Raw genomic sequence first — 18135 nt, forward strand, 5'->3', positions numbered from 1 at the left:
GCTGTCTGCACACCCCTGGACCCTGGGGCACAATTTTTCGGAACATACAATCAATCTAGCCATGTGAATGAAGCCTTAAAGAACTAAAAAAAAAACTAGAATTAATTTATGTAAATTGTATTTTAAATATACTGTATATATAATAGGAAAAAGAAAAGTTACGAGGCACAAAGCAATTACATAGGGATATCAGGATTGCACGACTCCAGATCTTGAGGGCCATATACAAGTCTGGATTATGACTGGCACAAAACTTTTGGTCGATAAACGACATCATACCAAATACAAATTATAAATAAAGTATTTTACTGGACAAACTAAAGCTGTGAACAAAATCATGGCCCTCAAGAAGTGAAGTATTATGCTATATAAGTATAAAAATCTACATTTATACTTCATAAATGTAGTTTAGGAACAGAAGTAAGATCTTGTCTTAACTATCTGGTTAGAATTTGCCAAGAGTGAAATATTTAATGGGAAATGTTTCACATCCATTGGGCATTGTGTAGTAATCATCTGGACATTATGATCCCATGTACAGATAGTCTTCATACCTGAGGCTTTCACTGGCTTTGCTTCTCCCCTTTGAGCCCCTGGATCACCTAGAAAGCACCAGTGGTCATACACTGCTAGTCAGTAAGCTGTTGCATTGATAACTATTTTTTTTTTTTGTATGCATTGTTTTCACTTTTTTAAGATATCCACCAGACTCCCTATATATTTTACAAACATGACCTGTTATTACTGGACTATTAGCCTACTGGACTAGTTTTCTATTTTACATTTACTGTTTGTTTTATAGAAGTTACAAGCTGTTTGACAGCTATTTTCATTTAAATCGGTTCTTAAGGCAGAAGGTTTCTTTACCTTAATGCATTCTATTCGTTAACGGAAAAAAATCCTTCTGCATGCACCTGCCCGCCAGCCCTCATTATACTTACCTGAGCCTGATCTCGATCCAGTGCTGTTCACAAGAACAGCTGCCCTCTCAGCTTTCTATCTCCTCATTGGAAAGAGATGCAACAGCTAGACCTAATGGCTCGGCTGCTGTCAATTGCAGCAAGTGAGTAGAAAGTGGGGAGGAGGGGGGGGGAGGCGAGCTATGATGTTAGTGTCAATGTACACACAGAGCTGGCTCAGGAACGAGCATGCAGGAGCACCCCCATAGCAAGCTGCTTGCTATGGGGGTACTCGACCAGGGGTAGGGGTCAGGAGCGCCAGCAGGGGACTCGAAAAGAGCTGAAGTGGGGCTGCTCTTTGCTAAACCATTTCACAGTGTAGGTAAGTATAACATGTTTGTTATTTAAAAAAAAAAAAAACTGTGCCTTTACAATTACTTTATTACAGCCTATAATACCATAATAATAACAGGCCTATCTTTGTGCAGCCATCTTTTTAGATTCAGAGCACAGCATTTCTAAAACCTTAGGCATCATTCACATGGCCAAATCAACTGTGGTGCAGCAAGTATGTTGTGAACGACAGCACCCAAGAGCTCAGGTGTGTATGGACAGCCATGACTGGGAGGACTGTGCATAGCAATGACAGGCTGACAGTGACTGCAGCTGTCCACCGGTGTTCAGAAGTAATAGCACAGGGAGAGGCTACCTAGAGAATAGAGATAGATTATCATTCCTGGACCTAAGCTATTTGTGTCCAGAGATGATCATCTGTCCTTAGCCACAGGTAATCACTGGCTGTGAGATTACATCCAACAGTGGAGGACAGCTGCCGCCATTGTCAACCTGTCTTTGCTTTGTATCGGTATCCTGTCCACAGCTGTCTGGGCACCCCTGGGCTCCTGGGTGCAGTTGTTCACAACATGGTTGCCACACCATGGTCTACCTGGCCATGTGACTGAGGACTTAAAGGAAAAGCACAGCCAAAGATCGCTAGTTCAGGCTGGGGAAAGATTGCGACAATATGGTCGGAATCCACCCACAACTCTGGATCGCCACCTGGCTTAGCCTCTCAGTTAGTCGCTTAGAGCCTGAGCCAACTGTTCCTAATCCCTTCACAGCCCAGCACTCCAGTGAGTGTGGGAGCAGAGCAGACAGCAGTGACTGACTCTCTGTTCACGCACCTCTGAGAACCGAGTAATCAGCAGTGTTTTTTGGGTAAGTATAATTCTTGAAAAAAAAAAAATCCTGAACTTCTCTTTTAAAGAGAAACCAGAATCGGTTTATATCAATTTTATATTTATATTTTATTTATTTTTTTAATTTTCTTTTTATTAAGCATATAATGTTTGTTTCATCATGTAAAGCAGATAGGCAACAGAACAATTGATGAAGAAAGCTACTGACAATGTCAACAACAAATTATAAATGGAAAAGTTAGGAGAAATTCAGTAATCACGAAGCAGTTAGGTAGGGATATCATAATTTCACGACTCCAGATCTTGAGGGGGGCCACATACAGTTCTGAATTATGTCTGGCACAAACATTTTGATCAATTAACTACATCATACCTAATACAGCACATTACTAAGTATTCCACTGGAGAAATTAAAACTGTGTAAGGCCATGACCTCAAGAAGTGAAGTGCTGCAGTATATTGGTCTATAAATGAAGTATGTGAACAGATGTAAGATCTTGACTTGACTATCTGGTTAGAATTTGCCAAGAGTGAAATATTTAATGAGAAATGTTTCACATCCATTGGGCATTTAGCTGTAGCATCTGCACATTACGCTCCCATGTGCAGATAGTCTTCATACCTGGGGCTTTTGCTGGCTTTGCTTCACCCTTTTGAGCCCCTGGAGTACCTAGAAAAGCACCAGTGGACTTACACTGCTGGTCAGTAGGCTGTTGCATTAATAACTAATTATTTTATTTGTAAGCACAACTTATTTTGCACAATATGACCTGTCTTTACAGGACTACATTTTTCTACTTGACATTTACAGTTATTTTATTTTTTGCTAATAGAATTTGCAAGCTGTTTGTTGGCCTTTTTCATTTATAACAGCCCACAATAACAGATGTTAAAAACAAACCCATCTTTGTGTTGCCATCTTTAAAAATTCATCGCTCAGCATTTCTAAAACCATGGGCCTCATTCACACAGTCAATGAGCTGTGGTGTGGCAAGTATGTTTTGCAAATGATTTTGTCCATGTGCGTATGGACATACATGGCTGGCATGACTGTGTAAAGAAATGACAAGCTTACAGTGACCACAGCTGTATGCCGGTATTCGGAAGTAATAGCACAGGGAGGGATTAAGTGTGGTTTGGGACTGGTGATTGTCCCTCTGCCTAAACTTTTTGTGTCCAGGGTTAATCCCTGGCTGTGCAATTATATTCAAACGCTGGCGGACAACTGCGGCAGTTGCCAGACTGTCATTGCTTTGTATAGGCTTCCTGGCCACAGCCCTGGACTCCCAAGAACATACTTGCCACACCACAGTCAATCTAGTCACGTGAATGAGGCACTAAAGAGAAACTAGAATAGGGTTATATAAATTATATTTTAAAAAAATATACTGTGTATATATATATATATATATATGTACTGTATATATATAAATATGTACATATACATATATACACATATATACACATATATACAGTGTATATATATATATATATATATATATATATAAACACACACTATAATGTCAAAATTGGAATGCCTGCCTTTACACACACATGAACTTTAATGGCATCCCAGTCTTAGTCTGTAGGGTTCAATATTGTGTTGGCCCACCCTTTGCAGCTATAACAGCTTCAAATCTTCTGTGAAGGCTGTCCACAAGGTATAGGAGTGTGTCTATGGGAATGTTTGACTATTATTCCAGAAGTGCATTTGTGAGGTCAGGCACTGTTGTTGGGCCGGAAGGCTCCGTTTTAATTCATCCCACAGGTGTTCTATCGGATTGAGGTCAGGACTCTGTGCAGTCCAGACAAGTTCCTCCACCCCAAACTCACTCATCCATGTCTTTATGGAACTTGCTTTGTGCACTGGTGTGTAGTCATGTTGGAACAGGAAGGGCCATCCCCAAACTGTTCCCACAAACCTGGGAGCATGAAATTGTCCAAAATGTCTTGGTATGCTGACGCCTTAAGAGTTTCCCTAACTGGAACTATGTGACTAAGCCCAACCCCTGAAAAACAACCCCACACCATAGTCTCCCCTCCACCAAATGATTTGGACCAGTGCACAAAGCAAGGTCCATAAAGACATGGATAAGCGAGTTTGGGGTGGAGGAACTTGACTGGCCTGCACAGAGTCCTGACTTCAACAGCTTTAGGATGAATTAGAGTGGAGACTGTGAGCCAGGTCTTCTAGTCCAACATCAGAGCCTGACCTCACAAATGCGTTTCTGAAAGAATGGTCAAACATTCCCATAGACACACTCCTAAATCTTGTGGACAGCCTTTCCGGTAGAGGGAAGCTCTTAACTGGGAAGCTGTTATATCTGCAAAGGGTGGGCCAACTAAATATGGAACCCTACGGACTAAGACTGGGATGCCATCAAAGTTCATATGCGTGTAAAGGCAGGTGTCCCAATACTTTTGACAATATAGTGTATGTATATATATATGTATATATATATATATATATATATATATATATATATATATACATTTTTTTATATATATATATATATATATATATATATATATATATATATATAAATCTACAAATCTATAAATCATATATATACATTTTAAATCTACATATAATTTTGAATTGAAAACCGGCAAAATAACAGTTGACGGTATCAACAAAAAATGAAAACATGGAAAAGTTAGAAGGAATTCAATAAGTAGAAAGCAGTTGGGTAGTGATACTAAGATTGCACAACTTCAGATCTTGAGGGCCACATACAGCTCTTAACTATGACTGGCACAAAGCATTTGGTCACACTACACCATACCTGATACAGTACATTACTAACTGGAGAAATTTAAATTGCGTAGGGGTCAAGGCCCTCAGGAGTGAAGTATTGTGCTATGTAAGTATTCAAATATACATTCATACTGTATTTCATAAATGTAGTATGGGAACAGAAGTAAGATCTTGTCTTAATTATCTGGTTAGAATTTGCCAAGAGTGAAAGATTTCAAGTGAAATATTTCACATCCATTGGGCATTTTGCAGTAGTCATCTGCACATTATGCTCCCATGTGCAGATAATCTTCATACCTTGGCCGTTTGCTGGCTTTGTTTCTCCCTTTTGCGCCCCTGGAGCACCTAGAAAAGCACCAGTGGTTGTACACTGCTGGTCAGTAAGCAGTTGCATTATTACTGTTTTATTTGTATGCATTGCTTCCAGTTTTGTATCCACCAGACTCCCCATATATTTTACACAGCATGACCTGTTATTACTTGACTCAATTTTTCTAATTTATATTTACTGTTGTTTTTTTCTTTGTTTTAAAGAGAGGGTGCAAGCAGTTTGACAGCTTTTTTTCCTTTAATACAGAAAAAAATAACAGATATTATAAAGAAGCCTATCTTTGTGTTGCCACCCTTTGAAATTGAGCTCAGCAATGACAGGCTGACAGTGGCCACAGCTGTCTGCCAGTGTTCGAAAATAATTGCACAGGGGGGGGGGGGGACTTACCTAGGGTTAAGGACAGTCCTGGATACAAACTATTTGTGCCCAGCGATGAACATCTGTCCCAAACCACAGGTAATCAATGGCTGTGATCCGAGCACTGGTGGATAGCTGTGGCCTTGTCAGCCTGTCATTGCTGTCCAGAAACCCAGTGGCTCCTGTGTACATTTCACAACATACTTTCCACACCTAGGTCAATCTGGCTGTGTGAATGGGGGCCTTAGAGAGAAACTGTAATGGGTTTATGTCAATTTTATTTACATTATATACATATACTGTATATATATTTATCAGTAGCTCAGGATTCAAAGAACATTTTTGGTTTTTAAAGTCAGAGCACACCAGGAGCTGTTTTCTTTCTGACTCTTTCTAATGGAAACCCTATACAGCTAGTCTGAACACAGAAGAAAGAGAGGGACAAAAGTCATGCCTGTTCGTAAATCTGCTCTTGAGCACTTGAGCCTTGTAAACGTGAAAGGAAGTCCTTTGTATGATGAATTTAAAAAAAATAATAATAGAATCTAAAACAAAAACACTATTCATAAAATTGATACTAGTATCTTTACTGTACGGTAGAAAAAGCAAGCATGTATTTATAGCCGAACTCCAGGCAAACGTCAATATTCACAAATGAAATTCATATATGGGGACTATTTCACCTTCCAAAGGATTATTGCTTCATTCCTGTGATTTATACAGTCTGCCAGACATCACAGCTAAAAGGATGATAACACTGCTGATACCATCTCATCCTATGGACAGTGAAGGAGCAGACTGATGAGGGCATCTCTCTGCTCACACTGCTCTTTTCTACCATGGGCTTGTTTCCATGTTAGTGAACATGCATGTGACACGCACAATCCTCCCTCTAACAGTCTGAGTTCTGCTATACTGGGGATTGCAAGAAGATGGTCAAGTTCATTCATTTACATGAGTAGCAACAAAAAAAAAATTTTTTTTTAATCATTACAGAGCTGCCTTCATGTGGGCCTTTTATATCTGTCTGGAGTTCAGCTTTATTATAGTTATGGAATTAATATTTAAACCTAATATCAAAGCACAATCTGAAGTGGGAAAGTCTACTCACCAAGCCCACCTGCACCAGTTCCAATGCCTCCTGGCCCATAACCTGGTGGGAGAAAAAGGCAATGGTGTAATGACTATATTTTATTAAAGTATTATTAAATCTCTGAGTTGTTTAAATGCATTGTTATGATGTGTTTCATTTATTTGATATATACCAAAGGCTGTGAAAAATATACATTGCATATTTATATGCTAACCACACATTTTAAACATTATTTGATACAGATTTCCTTGCAACCCAGTGTCAATGCTTTGAATAGATTAGAATATTACTATAGGGAGCTAGATGGTGTAGAATACAAATATCAATACATAAACTTACAGACTTAAAATAAAATATTGCTCTATGCCACCAAAAGGGATACATAGTTAGGTAACTAAAATGGCAGAGATTATATGCAAAGCAATGCAACACAGTTTGGTTAATCATAGCTATAGTAATCAATTAGATTAGGACAGTTGGGAAAATAAAAGATGGTTGCTATTTGTATACTTTATTTTAATACACTTTCATTTTTGCATTAGGCAAAAATTTAGACTAATGTGCCCATATTATATGTTGAAATGACAACTGGTGCTGCTTATTAAGCTGGGTCTATACTATTAAGGCTCTATATTGAAATCTTTTTGCTTTGATTCACTTAGAAACATGAAGTAGAAACATATGGATGCAATCGTTGCTTTGTATATTTCTCAAATAAAAAAAATAAAAAATTACAGTGTAAACATATACATATAATTTTTCTCCTTTCTACTAAACGTATTGTACATTGTAGTTTTCTTCAATATGCTTTCTGAATTGTTCTGCATTTATAATACATACATATATTATTATTATTATATTTTTCATGCCTATAGGATCAAACTGTGTGTTGCAGCTGTATGGTAATTAAGTTTACAACCAACCTGGTTTTGGTGGCTTGCCACCAGCTCCTAGGCCACCAGCTCCTAAGCCACCAGCTCCCAGACCACCAGCTCCAAGGCCACCAGCTCCTAGACCACCAGCTCCAAGGCCACCAGCTCCTAGACCGCCAGCTCCTAGGCCACCAGCTCCAAGACCACCAGCTCCAAGGCCACCAGCTCCAACTCCTCCTGCTCCAAGGGCTCCAAAACCTGTCACATAGAGACATTGGCATAAGTAATATTTCAAAGCTTTCTCTGTATTTCTGGCTATGGTCATGTCATAGAAATAATATGGGGTTAAAAAAAAGAACACTGAAAACATCTGTATTAAAACTGACTTATTAAAAGGATATAGCATACATTCTGAGACTTAGAATAGAAGAAGGTAATTATAGTTCCCTTGTGCCATTAATTCATTGACAGTAATGAAAATACTATGATAATTACATATTCATTATTTTTTGAAGTCCAAATAGCTATGTTTTGCTTGGCTTTCCACACGGAGAGAAAGTTATTACAGAGCTCTCTAGTTTCTTACATTTGGGAATAAAGCAATGTATCAATATACTATGAGTTAATCATTGGACTTGTAATGTTATGAGAAGGTTCCTGTACTCTCTATGAAACATGAAATAGCACAGTTTACCATGCCTTGTTTATTAAATCACCATGGTGAGAACTACGATGAAAACTACACACTTAGAACATGCCTACAACCCCCAGTAGAAATCTAGATACCCTTACTTACCGGGTTTGGGGGGTTTTCCGCCAGGATATAGTCCTAGGAGAAAAAAATATTTGTTAATATTTATCAAATGAAACATACATGAAACATATACTAGCACACCAACTATTCTTATATAACGAAGGGTCAGTCAGTAGTGTGGAACATCCTAAGAACAACAGGGTAAGGAGAATTGGTGTGATAACAGGGTAAGGAGAATGGGTGGGATAACAGGGTAAGGAGAATGGGTATGGTTAACATGGCAGCTTCATTCAAATTAATATTAAATTAATTATTTAAAAAAGCTTTTTTCAAAACCCTTTGTGCCTGTAATCTGTCTTTATATTAAAGTAGAACTACGGCCTCCCATTAAAAAAACAAATGTGTTGGAGCATTGAAAGTGCTGGAGCATGTGCTGGAGCATTTAAAATGTTACTAAACCCAGGACTCTGCATTCACTATATCTGGTCTCCCACAGTACACAGAACATAGAAATGCAATCATTTTAGTAAATACAAATGGATAAATACCTTTTCTCATTAGCAGTATATAGCAATCTTATGACTTGTATCAGTGTCTGGTTAAAGCTTGTATGTGGAGTTTTCATACTGCACTGGCTGTCCTATCAGGATGCAGGACCCTGACCCTCTGTCTGGACAGTGATAATTGGTCTTGTGCTGATCACATGCACCCTCCCAAGGAAAAAAATATCTAGCAATACATACCAAACTGAGTATGTGCATCCTGACTCCAGTAACTGTTTTATCCGGACATGTTATGGGGACAATGCAAGAAGAGGAGGATCTGTGCATGCAGGATCAAACTGCCTTTTTACACAGTGCGGATTAACCCCTTAGGTTCCATTGTGAGTATAACAAGCATGCTTTACTGCAGACTGAGTTTACTGTTGTGGGTTTAGTAACACTTTAATTATTAGTACATCTGCACTTACACTTTTCTTTTTGTCCCCCTGCAAAGTTCCATGAATACCTCTTGAACCTCCCAGTGAAGTACACCTAATACAGCTTTCTTGTGACAGTGTGGCAACAATGCTGCACTGCTCCTGAATTCAGAATGGAGTTGCCATTCTCCTTCAGACTGTGCTTGCTTGCACTAGAATGGGATGAAAAAATTGTTGCAGGGGCCATGGCGATCAACATATTCACTGTAGATTAACAAGCCTGTAGCTCACAGGTGTCAAACTGACAGCCCTCCAGCTGTTTCGGAACTTCAATTCCCATGATGCTTTGCGGTTACAAGTATGACTTCTCTAGGCAGAGGCACGGTGGGACTTGTAGTTTTGCAATGCCTGGAGGGCCGCCACTTTGATGCCCCTGCTGTAGCTTATCGATCAGCACCTGGCCAAACCTAGTCCTGCCCATTGCTTTCTGTAATGACAGTACTGCCTCTGTTGCTGGGACCTTCCCACTGTGAGCTGTAGTGTCTGGGAAGGGGAAAGTGGGAGACAAATCAATGAGGATTTGGTACAGTGAAGAAATAACTTTGTTGTTTGCTTTGTAAAGATTGAGCAATTCATAGTAGCTGTATTTGGTACTTTTTGTTTATGAATGCCATATAGGAGCCGTTAATTTTACTTTAAGCTGCCAAATTCCAACTGAAAGCTGAAATCAATAAAAAGGTCCCCAAGGTCCAAATATAAAATAATTGTAATTAAATATAATTAAATATAATGAAATAAGGGGACTCTCTGTAAATATATATATTTCACATACATATTTTATGGTTGATTAATGCAGGGGTTGTAGTCAAAACTAGGAGCTTTTATTGAAATGTGCAACTGAAATTGTTTGATAATATTTGATAAATAATAAAGTCAGCAGAGCTTCTGCTCATTTACTAAGCTCTGGAGCAACTGCTCTTGCAGAGTTAAACCACACTTTGCAAAGTGCACAGACTATTTGCCTTTAGTAAATAAACCCCTATGATCTTATTGGGGGTTTACATGTGCCACCATTTGTAATTGTATTGTGGTCTGAGAAACCCTGCCATGCTCTTCACTGCCTAGTTGTCTGTACAGAAGTGATTAGGTTCTTCTGCACAACACGAGCTTCATATACTTGCATATATAGAATGCTATGATGAATGCTGGAGGAAGACAAACTACATACTGTTTTCATAGGCATACAGACTTATGTTGAGGAGTCCATCTTTATATAAGCAACGCATGCTCATTCTATTTCATTAAACACTCATGATAGCTGTATATGGCGATTCCAGTACTCCTAGACATATGTTGATATCATTTATTGGATAAAAATACTGACCTGCTCCTTGTCCTCCTACTGCTCCTGGTCCAAATCCTCCTGTTCCAATTCCAGCCCCTGTTTTTGAGAGAAAAAACATAAAAATGTCAAAATGAGTTTTAATATATAGCCAAACTGTCCATTATACAGCATTGATAGACAGATAGATCTACGAGACAGTCTTCATAACACCAATAATAATGGGTTTGTAAGGAAAGTTTTTCTTTACTAATACATAAAGGCGGATGTATTACACTTTCCCTATAGCACATGCTATAAAGCCTTTAAGAGAAAATTAATTTTAATCTTTTTCTGTGCCTGTTGTATTGGAAAAACAAAATGTCAGGTCATGTTTTGTCACACAAAATATTGTATTACACTGCAGCCTTATGCAACAAGGGTAAATGTCCCAATGCAGTTCACACATCACTTAATGGGAATTTTAAACACATTGAAGACAATATTGTGACACTACAGTGTTTTACTACAGATTGAAGTGTTTTAGTTTGTTACCTGGATATGCCCCAGCACCTCCTGCTGGATAATATTGACCGCCTACACCACCTACTCCTGCACCAGGGACACCTGTGGATATAAAGGCAGAACTCTATAATTCCATAAAATTGAAAAACTTAAAACAAAATTGTCCTGTTAAATGCAGTTCAGATGAACAGATACTGATTCTATATTTGTATGACCTGTCATCCCTTTAATATATATATTTAAATACTGACTGTGAGCTGTGATGGTCGCACGGCGCCCCTGTTGCCCATGGCTCCATGTGCGGCCACACAGCTTGCACACCCCAAAAGCCGGCCCTGCATGTAGTTATCTTCCCAAGAGTATTGTTTGAGCATCTCTATGACATATATATATATATATATATATATATATATATATATATATATATATAAAATAAAATTATATTGTTCTCCAAATCATGAAGTTGGTGGTTGGCAATTCTATAACACAGAACTAAATTCTTAGGATTAAGGACATGTTCAGCATATAAAAATAATTACATTTTTTTTTTGCCCTGGTTTGTTACACATTCAGCAAAGCATTCTCTGAATGATGATCGTACTGAGTGGCCAACCTCATTTGTTCAGAATGCAGCAGGGCAGCTTCTCAGCGGGGTCTACTTTAGTGATGACCAACTTCTAGAAGGATCCCGCAAGAATGGTATAAGCATAATGACATTGGTACAACAATGCTATTCCTGGAATTCTTCTTTAATTGTGTCCAAGCACTACCGTGAAAATATTATTTTCATCTTGAACCCCTCCTGAAAAATAACAGGGCACCTTCTGGCATGTGATGATGACTAGAGCCTCATAGCTGTATATCTTTGTAGGCAGGTGGTGCTGTACCATTGTACAGACAGAGAGAAGTCTTATGAGGAAAATTGTTCCTTTGGAGACTGTAGTTGTCATAAAGGTTGCTGCTGTTTGATTGGAAGCTGCAACTTCTTATGACCTCTGTTGGCCATCTTAGTGTGGAACTCTATAAAATAGGATGCCTGCTCCATTCTGGTGTGCCTGTAGCGTGTGGTAGGTGAGGGACAAAGACCATGTTTGTTGAGGAGAATAAAGTACAGTACAGTACAGGTGGAGGTGCCTGAAAGTTTAGGGTCAATGCAGGGACATCTCTTGTTTACAGTGAACATTCCAATTTCAGGACCAATGGGGTTCTCTTAAGCAGTGTAAAGTGTAATTTCAATATACTGCAGTTTGCCACCCCTCCAGTGGAAATAAAGGCTAAGCCTGGTGCTACTGCTACCTTGCAATACCGTGCCATTATTGAGTGTTATATTATCAACTGTATGAACACCCAACCATGTGTTACTTGAGAACGAGCACCTAATGTAACTGTCTACAGAGAAACTGTCTGTATTCACCTTTTACTAACCTTATTACAATATACAAAATACAATTCAAGATCCAGGACCGTGTGTGTGATCTCTCTCAGGTTGGATACCTTTGCCCTAGGTCCTGCCAACATCTGCAGTGTGCGCTCTAAAAACCACTGCTGCGTCTGATTGCTAGTCTCAGGAAAGTGAGAATTGGTGATGTGTGCTACTGCACTGTTTACTGTTCCCTTTACTTAACCACAGTGAAGAACAAGGCATGGCAAGCTAGTAATGGGGAAACATCAGCTGCAGTTGGGCCACAGGCAATACTAGTGGCTATTTTTATGTCCTCTGGGTGTCTTTTTTGGTCAGAGCTTCAAGATTTCAGTTCCCCTTTAAAAGAAATGGGGTATAAATGTTGGAGTACCATTTAATGAATAATGCGTGAAGGATACCTTTACGAATACCAATCACAGACACAAAACCTAAAAAAAAACCTTGTAAAGACATCACGTAAATAAACATATGTTACACATGTTTTGCTCAACTTTGAAAAATTGATTTACCATGTGGGCAGATAATTAATACAATTCAAGCACAGTCGATGCTAGCCAAGCAGTGGATGTGGTCAGAATAACAGCACATCCCCAACTCTAGAGATTATTTGCTTTGTAACTCTGCTCATGCTTTGTGGGCCTTTGGATTCGCTTTTGTTTGTTTTCCTTTCATGGTTGCTGTGAAGCTGTGCATGCTTATTAAATTAGTAATCAAGACGGCTAATCAAGCTGTTTCTGATATAACATCATGGGCAATCTTTCTGTCAGTTCAGTTCTCATCTATTGTTTATGACGTTATTGCACAATGATTGTAAAAAGAGAATGTTGGTGGGGGAAGGAAGTGGAATAAGGTAGGACTAAAAGGACCAGTCTATATGTAGATATATTGAGCCAGCAGCTACATATCAGTTCCTGAAGATCAATACATATTAAATATTATTATCACAACAAATTAATATGTATGTGCTGGGACCATGTAATTTTGGCATAAGGTTCCCAGAAAAGGGATTGTAAAATAAAATGATTTACTCTAACTCCAGGTTGATACAGATAACGTGCATATTCTCTTTCTACACTGAGATTCTTCAAGTTAAAATGTCACAGGACTGTAGTACAACACTAAAATCCAGGGCTGAAATATGACAAATTTAAATTTTACACTTATTTCCAATAATTGTTTTGTTCCCATGTTCCCCTGAAGTGGATGTAAACTTCAGTCATGTAATCTGAGCAAAGCACATATATCTGTAGTGTTTACTTGTCTCTCTACAAATCTCTAAGTGTTGCTTCTCTCTGATGCTTCGTTCCTCTGTTATCAGCAACTTCTGAGAAGTTATCCCAACACATGAGATAAATTCGTGCAATGGGGGGTCGGTTCTGCTGTGTGGAGGGGGTGTGTGCCTTTCCTCCAATCAGCTCTCACTCACTGTTACTGCAGCCTCTCCGCCCCCTCCTCTGTGCTCCTGACAGATGAAGAAAGATTTGAATACTTTTCTGCCCTTTTGAAGGAGTGTAGGGAAGAGAAGACTGCACATAAACAAAAAAAACCTATGTAGGAAGATGTGTTTCATCTCTGTGTATCACCTGAGGCTATTCACTTCACCGGGCATATGTAAGGCTGTACAACCACTTTAAGTACCCTATGGGGGAGATTTACTAAAACCGACGTACACAGAATCTGGTGTAGCTGTACATAGTAACCAATTAGCCTCTAAATTCAGCTTGTTCACGTAAGCTTTGACATTAAAACCTGGAAGCTGTTTGGTCACTATGCACAGCTGCCCAAGATTCTGTGTGCAGAAATTTTAATAAATCTCCACCTTTGATTTTCATGCATGGGTGACTCCAGTGTCATCATTAAACCACCCGACTGTCCTTTTGCCACTGTATATCATTCTGACTCTTCTCACACTAATCACTTTAAGTTCTCATATGCAAGTCATATCACCTTTACTTTAAAATTCCAAAGATGACAAAGCTGAGATTGAGATACATGCTCTATTCGTATCCTGTTTTAACTGCATTACCTTCCTAAATGTACTGTATAGTAGCAAATAATCTAAGGCTAAGGCTAAGGCTAAGTGGTTAGCACTTCCGCCTAAGAGCACTAGGTGTGCCAGTTCAAATCCCAACCATGACACTATCTGCCTAGAGTTTGCATGTTTTCCCTGCGTGGGTTTCCTCCAGGTACTCTGGTTTCCTCCAACACTCCAAAGACATGCTGGTAGGTTAATTGGCTCCTGTATAAATTGGCCCTAGCATGTGTATGTATGAATGTGTGTTAGAGACAAGATTGTAAGCTACTTGAGGGCAGGGACTGATGTGAATGTACAATATATAGTATATGTAAAGCTTTGCGTAAATTGACAGCACTACAAAGTACCTATAATAAAGAAATACTAATAATAATGTCATGTATATGGTAAATACCCCTGACTAACCAATCCTCTTGTTGGAAATATTCTTCCTTTTTATGAGATGTTCTGTCTCCAGTGACTCTCTGCACATTCCCAGTGCAAGTCAAATCACTTTCTTCTTCACTTTACTGTTTAACCACTTGCCGTCTGCTCACTCGAGCACTACTGCGGCAAAGTGGTTGGTTATCGTCTGGCAACGTAGACCTACGTCGCCAGACAATCCCCCTTCTCGGCGGCGCGCGCTGTGTTCAGTCACAGTGGGAGTCGGGCCAGGGGAGGAGCAGCGGCGATCGCCGCTGCTCTTCCCCGATCGTCGGGGAATCGAGTGTGGAGATCCGCCTGCTTGTGTAAACACAAGCTGGCGGATCTCCTAAGTGACAGGCAGGGTCAGATTGCAGGGTTCAGCATAGCTGAACCCTGGATCTGTCCTTGTGTCACACAGTCACCTCCCCCCACACACGTTAGTAAGCACCAGGCATACATTAACCTCTCCCTCTCCAATAAAAATAACCCCTTCCCTGCCAGTGTCATTTTTACAGTAACAGTGCATATATATATCACTGATTACTGTAGTAATGTCACTGGTACCCCCAAAAGTGTAAAAAATGTCAGTCAGGGGTCCGATCTGTCCGCCACAATGTCGCAGTCCCGCAAAAAAAAATCGCAGATCGCCGCCATTACTCGTTAAAAAAAAAACACCAAAAATAACAGAAATCTTTCCCTTAGGTAGTAAACGCAATAACTTTTGCGCAAACCAATCAAAATACGCTTTTTGTGATTTTTTTTACCAAACATATGTAGCATAAAACAAATTGGCCAAAAATTTTAAAAAAATTTGATTTTTACATTTTTTTTGGGGGGGGGGGGAATTCATATAAAGAAATGTGAAAAATATTATTGTTTTTTCAAAATTTACGCTCTTTTTTTTGTTTATAGCGCAAAAAGTGAAAATCGCACAGGTGATCAAATACCACCAAAACTAAGCTCTGTTTGTGGGAAAAAAAGGACGTAAATTTAGTTTGGGTATGACGTCGCAGGACCGCGCAATTGTCAGTTAAAGTCGCACAGTGCCGAATCGCAAAAAGTGGCTCAGACGTAAGACAGCAAAATCCTCTAGTGGTAAAGTGGTTAAAAAATAACTGTCGTTTCCCACGGGATAATCTGGTACTAGAGGCATCTACCAATTCCTCCTATCCAAGGACAACTTAGAGCACACTTTAGTGACATTAGTTATAGCTGTAGAAAATCTCAGCATAGAAACATGGTCAATTTAGGTATCAAGACCATTTGTAGGTGGTAATACATATTTTTCTGCAAGTATTCATTCATTCTTTTAGCCCTTAAAAATACTGTAACAGGAGATGAGAAAAAATTTCCCTTTTGGAAGATTTCCTGTCACCTCCTGCTTTGGTGACAATGCTAACATGTTGAATTACTCTTCACTTTCTGACAAATAGAAAAAGTGAATCTACCCACTGGGAACCGAGACAGCTATAACAATTTACAGCTGTTCGAATCTTCTCTTATTCTGGCAAAGCCTAGAAAAAAATAATTTTGACTATTTATACATTTTATTATAGAGAATATCTATAATCCTACATAAGGACACAGTGGAAATACTAAAAAATTACAATTTGGGGTTGATTTACTAAAGACGAATAGACTGTGCACTTTGCAAGAGCAGCTGCTCCAGAGTTTATTAAATGAGCAGACATTTTGCTGACTTCCATCATCCAATCATGTGCAAGCAAAAATGCTGTCTTTTACATTTTCCTTGCATGTGATTGGGTATTTTTTGCAAAGGGAAGCTTTACCTTATTTACTAACCTCTGGAGCAACTGCATTGTCTATTTGCCTTTAGTAGATGAACCCCTTTATGTTCATGCTGGGAAACAAATCCACTGAGCACCTTAGGTTCTACGGGTGTATACTTTTTAGTGCTCAGGGCAGACATTATTGGGACATATCTTGATGCAGTATAAAAGATTCCCTTTTTGCTCCAGTACTTTTAATATTGACAGAGTATGAATGTCCTGAAAAAAATTGCTTCTTCCACATTTTCTACAGATGGTTTTATGATATCAGAGCAGATCTCAAAGGCAGACATTTGCTGCAGGTTATTTCACGTGTAGTGGGATTATTGGTGAGTCGTTTGCCCAGTGTAAGGGATTTATATAGATATGATCCATATGTTACGCTACCAAGAAGCAGATACTGTTAATATTCGGGAAGGTTTTGGTAGGTGTTTAGAAGACTGATTTGTGAGGTAACAAAATAAGAAAATGACAGTGCAAATAAGGTAAAGCTGAACTCTAAGCAGATATAAATGATACCAATTAATGTAGATCTGTATTCATTCAAACATCACTATATATTGCTTTTTAAATGCAAGCAGTGTAAGTAGCTGATTTTGACCTGGTATCGGCCTCTTGCAGTCTTTGTTCAGCAGGACTGAAGTGTGAAAGTAAAAAGCAACACAAGGAGCCAATCAGTTAATTTGCTGACAAGAGACACGCCGATTGGGGGAAAGAGCAAAGGGACAGATTAATAAATTCATCACTGTGCATCTTCTTCTTTTACTGGGCAATTACAGGCTGGGGTGGATTGATCCAAGGCAACCTTGGCTCTGAAGAAGTAGGTTGAATGATACTGGCTACCAGACTGAGGACATCTAGCTGCCGAAAGAAATTACTCCAGGGGAAGTGTCTGAATTAATGATCCCTTTTTCAGCAAAATCTGATTTTATTTGATCTTTTATTCAATTTTTAACTTATTTTTGACTAGCGTTATGCTTTAACTAAAAGTACAACATTATCAATTGACTCCATTGTCAATAAATGATGGTGAACTACAATGGCCATTAACTTAAAGCCTCTTTTTTCTTTTTTTTTTGCCAGATAACCAAATATAGATGAACCTTACCTCTATTATCTGCATCATTTCATTGAGAGAAGTACTAAACGGTTCCTCTTGCCTAAGAAATACATTCCTTTGGAGCAGCATACAGACAACTTGGAAATGTGTGATTAGTGACTGAATAAATCTAGCTCTGTCTTGATGCTTAAGTATGAATGATTACTGGTCCACTTTCCCAGAATTGTCTGTTCCCAGAATTTTGGAAGTTTGTCCAGGCTTTCTCTTGCATTATTGCATGCTAAAGCTGTACAGTTATATTTGGCAGAATTCTAGTTAAAAGATACCTTTGCTTAAATGTGCCTTTTGGCACTGTAGTAGTTAATGCAAAAATGCCTGGCAGGTTGCTGCACGC

General features: G+C 38.9%; 1 protein-coding gene across 1 annotated transcript in view; it reads right to left on the bottom strand.

Annotated features, from left to right (window-relative positions):
• ELN (elastin) overlaps positions 1–18135 on the bottom strand; it is a 118987-nt gene that overhangs the window by 73862 nt on the left and 26990 nt on the right. The window contains exons 2-6 of the mRNA XM_082247988.1: positions 11059–11130; positions 10567–10623; positions 8306–8338; positions 7561–7767; positions 6656–6697 (exon numbers count right to left, since the gene is read on the bottom strand). Coding sequence (XP_082104114.1) covers positions 6656–6697; positions 7561–7767; positions 8306–8338; positions 10567–10623; positions 11059–11130 — 411 coding nt within the window. The remainder of the gene's footprint in view (positions 1–6655; positions 6698–7560; positions 7768–8305; positions 8339–10566; positions 10624–11058; positions 11131–18135) is intronic.

Source organism: Pelophylax lessonae (assembly GCF_965119305.1).
Source record: "Pelophylax lessonae genome assembly, chromosome: 2".
Classification (NCBI taxonomy): Eukaryota; Metazoa; Chordata; class Amphibia; order Anura; family Ranidae; genus Pelophylax; species Pelophylax lessonae.